General features: G+C 38.8%; 1 protein-coding gene across 4 annotated transcripts; it reads left to right on the plus strand.

Annotated features, from left to right (window-relative positions):
• The first annotated feature begins 875 nt into the window (after positions 1 to 875).
• On the plus strand, positions 876 to 14,556 carry septin4a (septin 4a). Of its 4 annotated transcripts, none has more exons than XM_079586937.1 (13): positions 876 to 945; positions 1,058 to 1,194; positions 2,876 to 3,175; positions 3,287 to 3,383; positions 3,470 to 3,556; positions 6,504 to 6,627; positions 6,796 to 6,930; positions 8,649 to 8,766; positions 10,115 to 10,216; positions 10,303 to 10,399; positions 12,977 to 13,139; positions 13,225 to 13,324; positions 13,783 to 14,556. In XM_079586937.1, exons 2-13 carry the CDS (start codon positions 1,174 to 1,176, stop codon positions 13,840 to 13,842), a joined length of 1,404 nt encoding a protein of 467 aa, XP_079443063.1. In that variant the 5' UTR covers positions 876 to 945; positions 1,058 to 1,173; the 3' UTR covers positions 13,843 to 14,556. The 4 variants fall into 4 exon arrangements, with proteins under 4 accessions (XP_079443063.1, XP_079443064.1, XP_079443062.1 ...); XM_079586939.1 differs by having other exon boundaries at positions 909 to 945; positions 1,331 to 3,175; XM_079586938.1 differs by having other exon boundaries at positions 877 to 1,194; positions 1,331 to 3,175.
• Positions 14,557 to 14,595: the final 39 nt, after the last annotated feature.

Below are 14,595 nucleotides of genomic sequence, written 5' to 3' on the forward strand. Positions count from 1 at the left end.
CCCAGGCAGGAAACACAAGCACGTGGTCCCCGTCGCTGAGCGGGGCTCTACACGAGCCACAGGAGGTGCGAGACATCTTGAAAAAGACGCTCGGCTCTTTTAGTGTGGAAAAACTGTGTGCCGCGACGGCGAACACACACACAAAACACACACACATAATGTAAAGGATATTCCACGCCGGAGAAGCGCAGCAGGGAACGGCGGCTGAAGGCGGCGATGACCAGCGGCTTCAGGTAAGGGCTCGTCCTGCTGAGGTGCTTGTTCCAAACGGCTGTGGCGGCTCGAATCCAATCCAGCGATGCGTGCAGCTTCGTGAATTTAAGAAAATCGGCGTGTTTGACAGCTATGCTCGTATTTATAGGCCTAGGCCACGCCTGTTTGGGCGGGAGGTGACGCAGAAGGGCGCGGAGCGCCCTCATTGGTCAGCGTCCTGGCCTCGCATAGGCTGTGCTTTTCTGGCAGAGCAGCCAATGGGTGAGCTGTATTGCTCCGCCTAGGTTGTATGCTTCAGAAAAGCGTTTTACATTATTACAAAATTAAGGATTAATTTTAGGCTTCAATCTCGACAAAGAAATATCTTTCCGTAGCGTTCTTCGACGCAGTACGAGAGAACTCTACGTAAGAGAACATGTATTTTCATGGTTATAGCTATTATTTCAGTTGAACATATTTATCGTCTAGTCTAGTTTCAGTTTTTTTATTGGTATTTATTTATATTTTAAACGCATTGTAATTATTATTATATTATACCTAGAACCTAGTACAGCGACAAGCAAACGCTATGAAGCAAACCAACGCATCTTCAAGCTGGCGTCGGCACCCAGTCGACCAATCAAAGCGCGACGTTTATAAGCGCGACGCAACTGAAACGCTCCCAGTACGCTGCAAGTGAACGCGACGCACCGCACAGCTCTCACTGATAGCATTGAACAGTTGGCCGTGCAGGTTTGTGTGTGCTGTAACTTTGCTTTCCTCCGTATATCCTGAACATTTAGCGTCAGGGAAGTTGCGTTAACTTTATTGCGGAGATTTTTCTGTAATTTACTAATTTCCACAGATAAACTCCGCACAGAGGAATTCTTTATTTAGGTAAACATCAACCGCATTGACAAGTGGATGAAAACTGGTCTGGTGAAATGGAGCACCTGTCGTCGACCACCAACCGGTTCGTGAATGCGATGTACAGACAACGCGGTAAGGGCTTTTTAAAACAAAAACTATTTATTTTCTAAATTATGGATTTGCAAATGTAGGTCAGAAACGCATCTGACTGATTTGGAACTTTAATATGGTCTCTTTCTCTCTGTTTACACTCTTTCATTGGCTCCAGATCCTGAGGTATGGATTCATAACTACTCATTTATGAAATAAATATAGTTAACGTTAGAGTTGTAAGAAAACAGTCAAACTGTGTCTGCAGCCACGACCCCCACTTCTCTAGCATCTTACTGGAGATCAGGGCATTAGTGTGAGGTATTAATGTGTCTGGACTAATGAACAGTGACAGGCTGCTGGATGAATGCAAGTCACGTTGTTTGCATTAGAGACTTCCTGCGTTGAAGCTTTGTTTATTTGTGACGTTCAAACCTGTGGAGTGTATCTTGTTAAAATTATTGTAATTGTAACTGTAAAAGTACAGTAAAACTGGTTAGTTGGTTAACAGTAAGTTTCCTTTCTATATACGAGGAAAACTGTAAAATATATCTAACCTTATATTTCATGTAATTTTACAGTAAAATTAAAATTGGAGCGTGACAGCCCCAGTTCACATTCACTTAACCGTGTGAAGTTAAGAAGCGGTACATAATTTTTTGTGTTTCATGAATAGGTTAGAACAACATGAGGACGTGAAGGTGAGAGAACTGATGATAAAATAATGTTATGTATAGTTAAATGTCACTTATGATTTTTTCTTATATTGCTTCCAATACACTTCAATATAATTAAAGTAAATGGGGACTGGATCTGTCAAGCTCTGAAAAAAAAATGCCAAGTAAGATTCAGTATGTTTCTCACACAAATGCCTTTAATTTATTATTTTCTGTAATTTATCCATTTGACATTGGATATGTGGCTATATATGGTTAATTAGATGGAAGAAAGAAAAGGACAATCACAATTTTATACAATTAAAAACAAAAAATAATACTAATCACAATTTAGTATGAAAAGACATGCAAGAAAGAAGCCCAATCACAATTCATTATGCAAGTATTACAACAATAACATACTTGTCAATATATACTTTAAGCATTCAATATAAGTTTTTCCATTTTAATCTTACATTTCATAATTCATGAAAATCAAAATAGCTCCTAAACCTGAAGATTCAATACTATTTTTAAATGCATGTTATCAGGGGCATGTTATCAACTTTGGCCCTCAAGGTCCACTTTCCACAACCCATGCTGAGACCATTTACCTCGGAAGAGGGATGTTGCAGCTGGGAATGACGTCACACCCGAGTTGACCACGTTCCAGTACACATGGTCAGAAAACTAACATGGATGCGTCCAGGCAAACCTTTGTTGTGCTTCTTTTTAGGAATACAAACTGTATTTTGAACAGTATGTCTACAAATAGAGGTTGGGATAGTATGTGCAGCCCTGAGTTTAAGACACAGGCAAACAGAAGTACATTACTGCTGTTCCACTATGGATGGTGCGCTGAGCATCCATACTGGATTCTGAAGTCGAGGTTGTTGCGCGTCGCAACACTGACTTAAGTGTGCATTCCAGTTAAAAGTTCCTACTGGGAAATAGGAATCTCCCACTTCCAAGGACAAATGGAATGTACCATTAGGTCCAAGCTGATTATTTAGAGTTGATCTATTCTAAACTGAAACTATAAAGTCATTTGTGTCCTACATCTGCAGTTGTCTAGTTTAGCCATAGGAGACTGTGAGGACGCCGAACTGGCCTATACCATGAGAGACCTGCCTAGAGCCGGTCACACTTTCCCTGGAAGTGAGATGCCCATGATGGACAGGGAGCCCGACAGCACACACACTCACACCCCAGGGACGCCCACTTTCACACGACCACTGAGCAGAAGTCTTGAGCCGGAGTTAGTTCGCCGTGGCCAGCTCAGCTCCATGGGCTCTCTGGATTCTCCCATGAGCCCCTCTCGTCCGAAAAGTCCTTGGGGAAGATTTGACCCCTATGACTCTGCTGAGGTAATGTTGACTCAGGCTATTATATTGCTTCCTTTAAACTTGATTTATTTTAAATCCATGTTTACTTATTTTGAAATCACATCACTATCTGAGATTTTTCCCTTTTAATAGGATCAAGATAAGGAATATGTTGGCTTTGCGACGCTGCCTAACCAAGTGCACAGGAAATCTGTGAAAAAAGGGTTCGCCTTTACTCTTATGGTGGCAGGTGAGGTCATCAGATGTCAAAGACAGATAGCCAAAGTAAAAGTTATATTTGATGTCCTATAATTTTGATCCTTTCTATCCTTCCAGGGGAGTCAGGTTTAGGGAAATCAACACTAGTCAACAGCCTCTTCCTCACAGACCTTTACAAAGACAGGAAGATGCTCAATGCTGAAGGTAAGAGTCGGGGTTATCGTTAACTAAAGCTAAAACTAGAAAAACATTCTCATTACTTGAAATAAGAAAAACGTTTATTTATTTAACTGAAATAAAATATAAACATTTAAAGGCAACATTTCTAATTTTTATTTAGTTTACGTTGAAGTGCTAAAATAATAGTAAAAATAAACTTAAACTTAATACAAACTGTATAGATTTTTTTTATAAATGACAAAAACAACAAAATGACAAACTTTACTTGAATTAAAAAATGTACACAGAAAATATAACAAAAACTATAGTAGTATATCAATTATACTGAAATAAGACTGGTTAGAGCAATATTCTTCTGTAAAACAACATTTGTTGTTATATTTATGAGCATTATGTTATTTATTATGTTCACACACATGATCTCTTAACAGTAATTTACCAGGAAATACTGTATGTGTGAAAAGGGCTTATGACTAGGCATGGCTAATTAATTCAGGTTATAAAATGTCATTTGATATACCCACCAGAAATTGTAATAATTTTTTTATTTAATTTTCCTTGAAAAATGCATTTAAAAAGTTTTGAAAAAGATGTGTACACTCACATTTACTCAAGGTGTAAGGAAAGTTCATTATTATTTTTACTTTATGGTCGTTATCTAAAACATTATTTTTTAAAAGCCATATGAAACTAAATCGGGTGCACACTGCGATTTTAGCCACGATTTGGCTGTCTGAGACAAATTTAGCAAATCCTAAAAGATTCCTCTGATCCTAGGCTAAAATCTAAAGTATTTGATGGTTAGTTTGACATGTTCACCGACAGCCGATTAATGACCGTTGCGATCAAGTTTTACCTCCGGTGAAATTCTGGCAGTGTCAGAAGATTTGACTCACTGTCCTGCAGTGTGACTTCTCCTACGACGGCCGTCAAATTGTCTTCGTTTTTCAAGAAAAGCCATGACCAAAATTAAAGATTTCTTTGTAGCCACCATTTCAATCCCGCGTGTAATGCAGCGCACATCACCGAACGTGTCATTGATTGATGATGTAAAACTCAGTTTCCTTGTGTGCGTCCGTTTTTAACGCTTCTTGACTGCCGTACAGTCTGAGTTACCACAGTGTGCAAGGCTTACAGCGATGATCATGTTCGTACAGTCTGACAAGGAGCAATCGTAACGGACTATAATAAATCGCACAGTGTGCCCCCGGCTTAACATGAATACAAATATTACACGTCTATGACCAATGGCACGTGTTTTAAACTAAAATGTTCTTAAAGGGACAGTTCACACTTATGTCGTTCCAAACCTGTAAGACTTTCGTTGATCTTCGGAACACAAATGAAGATCTTTTTTTTTTTAATTTGTGAGCTTTCTCTCCCTGTATTGACAGCTACACAACTGACACTTTGACGTTTCAAAAAGTTCATAAAGAGATCGTAAAACTAATCCATATGAATTGAGCGGAGACTCGATTGCTTTATATGATGAACAGATTTTATGTAGGCTTTTATTCACATGAACATCATTGGATCTTGCAGAAGCTCAAACATGCTGCGTAACACGAGAATGAACCTCATTGGTTCTTGCTGAAGCTCAAACGTGCTGCGTAACACGAGAATGAACCTCATTGGTTCTTGCTGAAGCTCAAACGTGCTGCGTAACACGAGAATGAACCTCATTGGTTCTTGCTGAAGCTCAAACGTGCTGCGTAACACGAGAATGAACCTCATTGGTTCTTGCTGAAGCTCAAACGTGCTGCGTAACACGAGAATGAACCTCATTGGTTCTTGCAGAAGCTCAAACACGCTGCGTAACACAAGAATGAACCTCATTGGTTCTTGCAGAAGCTCAAACACGCTGCGTAACACGAGAATGAACCTCATTGGTTCTTGCTGAAGCTCAAACGTGCTGCGTAACACGAGAATGAACCTCATTGGTTCTTGCTGAAGCTCAAACGTGCTGCGTAACACGAGAATGAACCTCATTGGTTCTTGCAGAAGCTCAAACACGCTGCGTAACACGAGAATGAACCTCATTGGTTCTTGCAGAAGCTCAAACACGCTGCGTAACACGAGAATGAACCTCATTGGTTCTTGCTGAAGCTCAAACGTGCTGCGTAACACGAGAATGAACCTCATTGGTTCTTGCTGAAGCTCAAACATGCTGCGTAACACGAGAATGAACCTCATTGGTTCTTGCTGAAGCTCAAACGTGCTGCGTAACACGAGAATGAACCTCATTGGTTCTTGCAGAAGCTCAAACACGCTGCGTAACACGAGAATGAACCTCATTGGTTCCTGCAGAAGCTCAAACACGCTGCGTAACACGAGAATGAACCTCATTGGTTCTTGCAGAAGCTCAAACGTGCTGCGTAACACGAGAATGAACCTCATTGGTTCTTGCAGAAGCTCAAACACGCTGCGTAACACGAGAATGAACCTCATTGGTTCTTGCAGAAGCTCAAACACGCTGCGTAACACGAGAATGAACCTCATTGGTTCTTGCTGAAGCTCAAACACGCTGCGTAACACGAGAATGAACCTCATTGGTTCTTGCTGAAGCTCAAACACGCTGCGTAACACGAGAATGAACCTCATTGGTTCTTGCTGAAGCTCAAACGTGCTGCGTAACACGAGAATGAACCTCATTGGTTCTTGCAGAAGCTCAAACACGCTGCGTAACACGAGAATGAACCTCATTGGTTCTTGCTGAAGCTCAAACACGCTGCGTAACACGAGAATGAACCTCATTGGTTCTTGCTGAAGCTCAAACGTGCTGCGTAACACGAGAATGAACCTCATTGGTTCTTGCTGAAGCTCAAACGGGCTGCGTAACACGAGAATGAACCTCATTGGTTCTTGTGCGAAAGTGTTACGGGTTTGGAACGACATGAGGGTGAGTAATTAATGACAGAATTTTCACTCTATCAACTATCGTTTTTAATATTTGTCATTTACCCATTTGCAGAGCGGATCTCGCAGACAGTGGAGATCACAAAACACACTGTGTCTATAGAGGAGAAAGGAGTCAAGCTGAGACTCACCATCGTGGATACGCCAGGATTCGGGGATGCTGTCAACAACACAGAGTGGTGGGACTGCATTGTTATTAGTTAATGACACAGGAGTCATTTCTCTCAGAATAAATGTTTACTGTGTCATATTGTCTCTCAGTTACTCATGATGAGATTAGTTTTTGACTTTGGTGATGCAAAGTAATTTTCAGCTTTTTAAACTCCATTTAATGTTCATTATAATAGCTGGAGGACAGTGGAGGACTACATTGACCAGCAGTTTGAGCAGTACTTTCGTGACGAAAGCGGCCTCAACCGTAAGAACATTCAGGACAACCGTGTGCACTGCTGCCTCTACTTCATCTCACCTTTTGGCCACGGGTAACACTCTCTGACAAAACAAGTGGAAGTGCTTGTTATGCACAAGTAGTGATCCATAGTTTGACCACGAGTGTGAAAGATGTGTTGGCCAAGAGAATGAAAGTTTTTAAAGAGTGTTTATGTGCAAATGTGCTTCACACTAGCATAGTATACGTATATTCTCTATTTCTTAGGAGCCGTTTACAAGACACCCTTTTCAGCTTAAGACGGAAAACTTTTTATGCGTTTTGGCGTTTTATTTACTCGACAATGGCGATTTGAGGGCTTGAAATTGCTAACTTTTGAAAACAAAAAAGAAAACAAAAAACAGCAGTTTTAATCATTTTCACGGATCCTTGTGAACGGGGATCGTTTTTGACAACGTTGTTACATTGTCGTGTAAACGTAGCCTTAAGCCTCGTGCACACTGGTATGATTATTGCGCGTGCTTATTGCCAGCGTTTTTCAAGACGTTTTTCGACGTGTCTTTGTGTTCATACCCAATCGATTTTCACTGGCGATGTGCCGCGTGAACGTGCAAATTCACTCCCTGACAGTATATGGTGCTTATTGAAAAACAGAAATACCCAATCACAAGGCGCCAATCTCATTGGTCGGCCAGTTTTTAACCCGGTGCGTCAAACCAAAAAAAGACGTTTTTTTTTTTTTTTTTTTTTTTAACTGCCGTTTTGCACGTCGTGTGCATTCTCACATTGATGCCCTTTGTTTAGTCACGAGGCGTTAAACGTTGGCGATAAGCGCGGACGATTACCGGTGTGCACAAGCCTTTATATACTTCCTTGCTCTATGTACTATTCTGGACAATGTTTGAAACTTTGTATTGTTAGGACTTCTCAAGCTATTGTATCTCAAGCTTGTTTCTGCCACGGAATAAAATGTAATTCTGACTTTTTATTTCACAATTTTAACTTTTTTTCTCAGTTGCAAGTTTATATCACTCAATTGTGTGTCTATATTTGTCGCAAATCCGAGTTCATATCTCACAGTTCTGATAAAAAGTTGCGATTACCTTTTTCATCTTTTATTTTATTGCCTCCCTAAGATGGATCGCTTGTTGTAATCCTCGTTTGTAAGTCACTTTAGATAAAAGCATCTGATAAATAAATAAATCTAGTACCCCGTGTGATGTAAGAGGGAAGCTGCGATTGAAGCAAACAACTGTAAATGGAGAAAAAATTGCATCTTTAGATGCCATGTTTGTTATTTACAGCAAAAATCTGACATTAATTTAATCTCGAACTGATTAATTATCAGAAGTTATTACTCCTCCACCTGCGCGACATCATTAATGACAGTTCTATACTGTTGAACCAAAGTAGTTCAAACGATTGGTGTGCGATTAAAGTTATGAAGCTTTCAGGAAACAGTCATTTTTTTTCAACGATGCATCGTACTACTGTAACTAAGTAGCGAGATGCCTCATTGTAGGGGAAATGAACCCAGGGGTGATTAAATGGCCAGCATTTAGTATTTGGTGTATATCTGAGAAATAAATGTAATTTTGTATTTGTATTTGTGAATTTTCATTGCTGTTTTCCAGTTAACAGGCTACAGCATCACATGTTGTAGAACCTTTAACGATCAATCACTATCAACAATATAAATATAAACCTGGAGTTTTTAATCACCTTAATGACAGTGGCATTTTGTCCTGGAAATGTACCTCAGGAATCATGGGAGTGACTGTTTTTTTTTCTTTTCTTTTTTTCTTGTCTCAGTCTCAGACCGATGGACGTGGAGTTTATGAAGACGCTACATGATAAGGTCAACATAGTGCCTGTGCTTGCCAAAGCAGACAGTCTCACTCCAGAAGAAGTCCGAAAAATTAAAATGAAGGTACGCACAATGTATAAAAATACTGCCTAGTACATATTGTTTCGACCCAGTCTAAGGTGAGGTCACACAATGAAGTGGAAAAGACATCCAAAGATCCTTTGTACACTTTTATTTAAAGGGCCACAAGTGAAAGCACAACTTTAGTGGGGAGCAAAGGCCGAAACAACTAACAAACACCAAACCAACTCCTAACAGGAGCAACTAAATTCCCTACCAAAATAATAAAATAAAAACACAATTTACTACCCTACCTCCCTAACAAAAAACAAGAGTAAACCGTATTTACAAAAGAAATGGCACCCACCCCCTACAGTAATATCTACAGTCATATACAAAAAGCAACGAGGTAGCACACAACAGTCAAGCCAGCATGTAATTCAACAGGAAAGCAGTGATGGGCGATTTCCAAACAGTTTTCATGAAGCTTCGAAACCTTTATAAATCTTTTGTTTTCGGATTAGTGGTTTGGAGCGTGTATCAAACCGCCAAAGTCACGTGATTTCAGTAAACGAGGCTTTGTGACGTCATAATCGTTTTGAAACATTTAGAAATTTCAATGGTTCACCGCTGAGGGGCGATGATTTCTGTGAACCCATGAATCATGCGGATTACTGAGATCGCCCCCCAAGCGGCAAACCATTGAACAAATGTCTTTGAGTTTTACCTGATCTATAACTCAAATATATATAATTCAAATTAATAATACTGGTTAATAGTCTCTTGTTGGCCTGTTTAGCTGTGCAATCCATGGAACAAACAAAACAAGCCCTGAAAATTGATAAAAGAACACATTACACTGACACTTGAGATTTAATCTCATTGATTAGATCAATAGTTAAATGCATTTGGTAGATTTTACTTTCAATAAAACATTTGCAACAAACATTTACATTTGTAAACTTTGCAATGGGTTTTTATGCATGTTTGGCCTGAGTTTTTGTTGCATTTCCATTGTTATGACCAGCAGGGGTCACCAGCGTGCAGCGTTTTGAGTGCTATGTGAACGTACAGTGAATCATATTGCGAAGCAATTGGTTTATTTGATTCGAAGCTTTGAAAAGCTTTGTTTCTCCCATCACTACAGGAAGGCCAACAGTAGCAAACACTCTAGCAAAAACACAACAGCAATTGACCAGCAGGATATCACAGGTTGACATCCTCTTCAGGCACTGGAGATCCTTTAATTGCTCCTAAAACAAATCACACATAAACACAAATCACATTTGGAGATCACTTTGGTCTGATCCAATCCTGTGGAAAGAAAAGGAGTGATGAGAGAGAGAGAGAGACACGAGATATATATATATATATATATATCACAGTCGCTGTGTGTTTGTTTTCTCTCTAGATTTGTGAGGAGATCGAGAGATTCAACATCAACATCTACCAGTTCCCTGAGTGCGATTCAGACGAGGATGAGGAGATCAAACTTCAGCACCAGGAACTGAAGGTGACCCGACCTAGCTCCATATGTACATCAAATTCTCCGTAACACTGGCTAAATAATTGAAATGTGACTTTCCTTCTTTGTTACAGGGCAGCATTCCTTTTGCTGTAATTGGCAGTAATGTCCAAGTTGAAAGCCAAGGCAGGCGCTTCAGAGCCCGTCAGTACCCCTGGGGTGTGGTGGAAGGTACTCGGACTCTGTTGCATACATAATATTTTATTCATGTACATTCAAACAGTTAATTAAGTGTCCCTGCAATTCATTTACGCAGTAGTAATCTTTACTAAATGCTCTTACCCGGATAAAAACAGTACACTCATGTAAAGCGGTATGTACTACTGGTATATAGAAAATCTTGATTGTTAAAATCTTAACTGCATGATTGTTATTTCCTCTAAAATTTTAATTTTCCTTGAGCTTTTAACATATAAGAGGTCATCATACTATAAGAATATCCTGTAAGTTTCAGAACTGAAAACTTACTTGTTAGTCCAATACAAGCTTTTATTGACACCAGGCACAGCGAACGACTTTTCAAAGTGGGGATCTATGACGTCAAAGGGTATCAAACCCCGCCTCCGCAGAAGAAGATCGACGCCTACTTAACACTGCCTGTTTAGCCCCGCCCACTGATTGGTGCATTACATGCAATAGCTAAATAACATAGGCCTACAAGCTGATAATTGCTAAAACCGGAGCTACCAAGCAATAAACATGCAAATTATTACATATTTTTACTAAATATTGTGCAGTGCCTGGTTGTGGAAGAAGACTGTCGGTACATAAGCTTCCTTCGGATCCCAATATTAGGAATGCGTGGTTAAACTTTATTAAATCAACAGTAAATCAGTCACAATTTCGACACAGGCTTTGCAAAGACTTTTACGACACGGATCTGCCAGCAACGCCACAAACATGTTAGTAACCATGTTTATTCTAATGCCTGATCTGTGATCAGTGATTTCTGATGTTTAATTATTCAAGTTCACATAGATTATCTCTCTCAAAATCGTTCAATACTATTTATGCATCAGTGGTTAAACGATCAACTTCACATCGTTTCTCTTAGTAGGATGAAAATAATCGTATTTAAATTGCGATTCAATTATATACAGAAAGCGATCAAAGAACGCTCCCTTTCCAAATCGCTCAAGCTGTCATCACAGCACGAGTTTATCTGGACACTTGCCAAAACTCGTTATGAAATCAATGACGCTGTTGCACTGCACAACGAAGCTCTTACTGTATTTACATTGTGTTTGCATTGTTATTTGGTGAAAGCATTTGTGAGAGTGCAGAAATTGTGATGAGATGGATTTAAATATAATGCTTTAATCAATACTTTTCAAGATTCGTAATAATAAAAACCAAGTAAAAGTTTTCGAGAGATTTCCACATGTAATCCTAGCTATGCAAACATGTAAGCCAATCACAGCAGTGGGTGTTTACACTGAAGTCTCACACTGACACGCCCCTTAAAACAGAGCGCTAAAATCAGGCTTGGAAAAATGCCTTTTATTTCTAAATTATGACCATTTTTGATGTAAAAATCATACTAACATTATAAGGGCACCCCAGGCAACATTATAAAATAATAAAACAGTTCATGACCCCTTTAAATAGCGATATATTAAAAGCTGGATCCTACTTTACCTGCATACATACAGTATACTCACGTAAAGCAAAATACAGTTGTAATTGAAATTATTCAACCCCCATTGCAAATCAAGTGTATTGGCTAAATACACACTTTCAGTTGTTTGCAATGAACAAATTAAATAAAAGTCATTGAAATACACAACAAATGATTCTAGTGGTTTCCCCAAATAAGACTGAAAATGCAACTTTTAATGACAGCAGCTTCTGGCAGCGTTTCTGAGGATTCTTAGCCCATTCCTTATAAGCAATGGCCTCCAGTTCAGTAATATCCTTCAAATCCCACTAGAGGTTTCCTATGGGGTTCAAGTCAGGCGACTGTGATGGCCACTGTAGAATCTTTCAGGACTTCTTCTGCAACCAAGCCTTGGTGGAATTTGAGGTATGCTTGGGATCATTGTCCTGTTGGAAGGACAATTTTTCTCCTATGATTTCCTGATACTTCAATGAATCCATCTTGCCTTCCACATGGTGTCTCTAGGAACATTTTGTGCCTTCGCTATCTTTTTGTATCCTGTTCCTTGTTTGTGAAGGGCGACGATATCTTCTCTCAACTTTTTGGTCCATTCTGTTGACATATTTCTAACATGCATTCAAACATGACACTCAACAAACTGTTCTGTTTGATTTGTTCATTGCAAACAGCTGAAAGTCTGTCCATTTTGCCAATAAACCTGATTTGAATAATTTCTATATATTATATAGCAGATTGTTTATATCGTCATAAAATACAAACTGTATTATTGTACAGCTCTATATATTAAGTTGGATTATATATCATCCCAACGCCCTCTGTCACCTCATGTACCCCAGTTTGGGAATCTACATGCAAAACCAGGCATCAGTATAATCCTAAAATACATAAACATATATGTGAATGCGTGCATATACCTCACATGTATACATACATCCATACACATATATATTAAAAAAAAATTCAACGAAAAACACACTAATAAAGTACCCCAGTTTGGGAACCACTGCTATAAGGCATAAAGATAATAAGATATTGTAACCATTAATGTCGTAATTTTCTATAAAGCAGCTTTGAAACAATGTGTTTGTAAAAGGCGCTCTACAAATTTGGATTTGACTTGACTCTTGCAGTGGAAAACCCAGAGCACTCCGACTTCCTGAAGCTGAGGAACATGTTGGTGCGCACACACATGCAAGACCTGAAGGACGTGACACGGGAAACACACTACGAGAATTATCGCGCTCAGTGCATCCAGAATATGACCCACATGGTGTTCAGGGAGAGGAAACGCAGGTCAGAGGATAAACTGGCATCAGTCATCACAGAGTGCTTCCTGTGTGCTTTATCTTACTGTGTTGCATTGGTTGTGTTCATCCAGTCTGTGTAACCGGGGGAGAGACAGCGCCTCAGACCTTCCTGTGCCTTTGGTGCCTGTGGACAGCGACACTGAACGCCTTATTTGGGAGAAAGATGAGGAGGTAATACTGTTCTCTTTGTTGTTGTTTTTTTAACTAGACCATGCAGTCTTCATTCTCTTTGGAATGGATTCACTGGATGGATCTATGATTTTTGAAAAATACTAAGACAAAGAATAGGTTTTATGTATGATATTTGCACTTGAAATGAGTATCACTTGACCTTAGCTTTAGAATAGCATATTAGCATACTAAGTATTATTCTATATAAAATATGGCAGATATAGAGTGTACAGAACCACATCCCAATTATGGTCTCCGAAATAAATTTGTGTTTTGTTTAATAATGTGTTTTGGCAGTCTGATTTGCATACTATAGAATGTATGTTAGTATATTTCAGCACAGCCAATGTTTAAGTCTTTCCTTCGGTTTAAACTTCCCTGAATATTGTTAGCAATTTTCCTTAGAATTTTTTTCTAAAATCCTTAGAATTCTTTTTTTTCCCCTTTTTCTTCTGCAGTTGCGGCGAATGCAGGAAGTTCTGGAAAGGATTCAGGAACAGATGCGTCATGGACATTAAGAGACATCAATTAATTGAAATGTTTATGATTGAAATACAGTTAGATATGTCAGAGGTTTTGCAGTGAATATAATATTAACTGTAAAATGTACGTTCTGTTAATGTAGGTGCTTGAAGGAATATGTCCTAAATCAGCCTTCAGAAGAAGCATGGGATGCATTTAAATAACTCATTTATTTATATAATGCATTTAAATAACTTTATTTTATAATGTAAATATGAACGACTATTGTGGTACACAAGAAATAAGACCAGTACAACTTGACTTGTAAATGTCATAAGATTTATTATGAATCGTCATTGGGTTTTTTGTAGTAATCTAGCATATTTTTTATAAGTTTTATTACTATTTCAGTTAAACACGGTGGACAATTCGATCTTAATGCAGCCCAAAATGTACAGGCGATATATAACTTAAACTTTCTCCATAGGGAAAAATGCACAGTTTTTCATATATTTATATATAATATCAATGTAGAATGAGGTCTAACGGTCCCGTCCACATCATACAGTATGAAACATGGTCCCAAAAATGAAATAAGGGGAGGGATTAACATTTAAACAAACAAACAAACAAAAACTGCAATCTACATGCAAAACCAGGCATCAGTATAATCCTAAAATACATAAACATATATGTGAATGCGTGCATATACCTCACATGTATACATACATCCATACACATATATATAAAAAAAATTTAAAAACGAAAAACACACTAATAAATTTCACAAAGGTTAGGCTATTTTTTTG

Source organism: Phoxinus phoxinus (assembly GCF_949152265.1).
Source record: "Phoxinus phoxinus genome assembly, chromosome: 17".
NCBI classification, from domain to species: domain Eukaryota; kingdom Metazoa; phylum Chordata; class Actinopteri; order Cypriniformes; family Leuciscidae; genus Phoxinus; species Phoxinus phoxinus.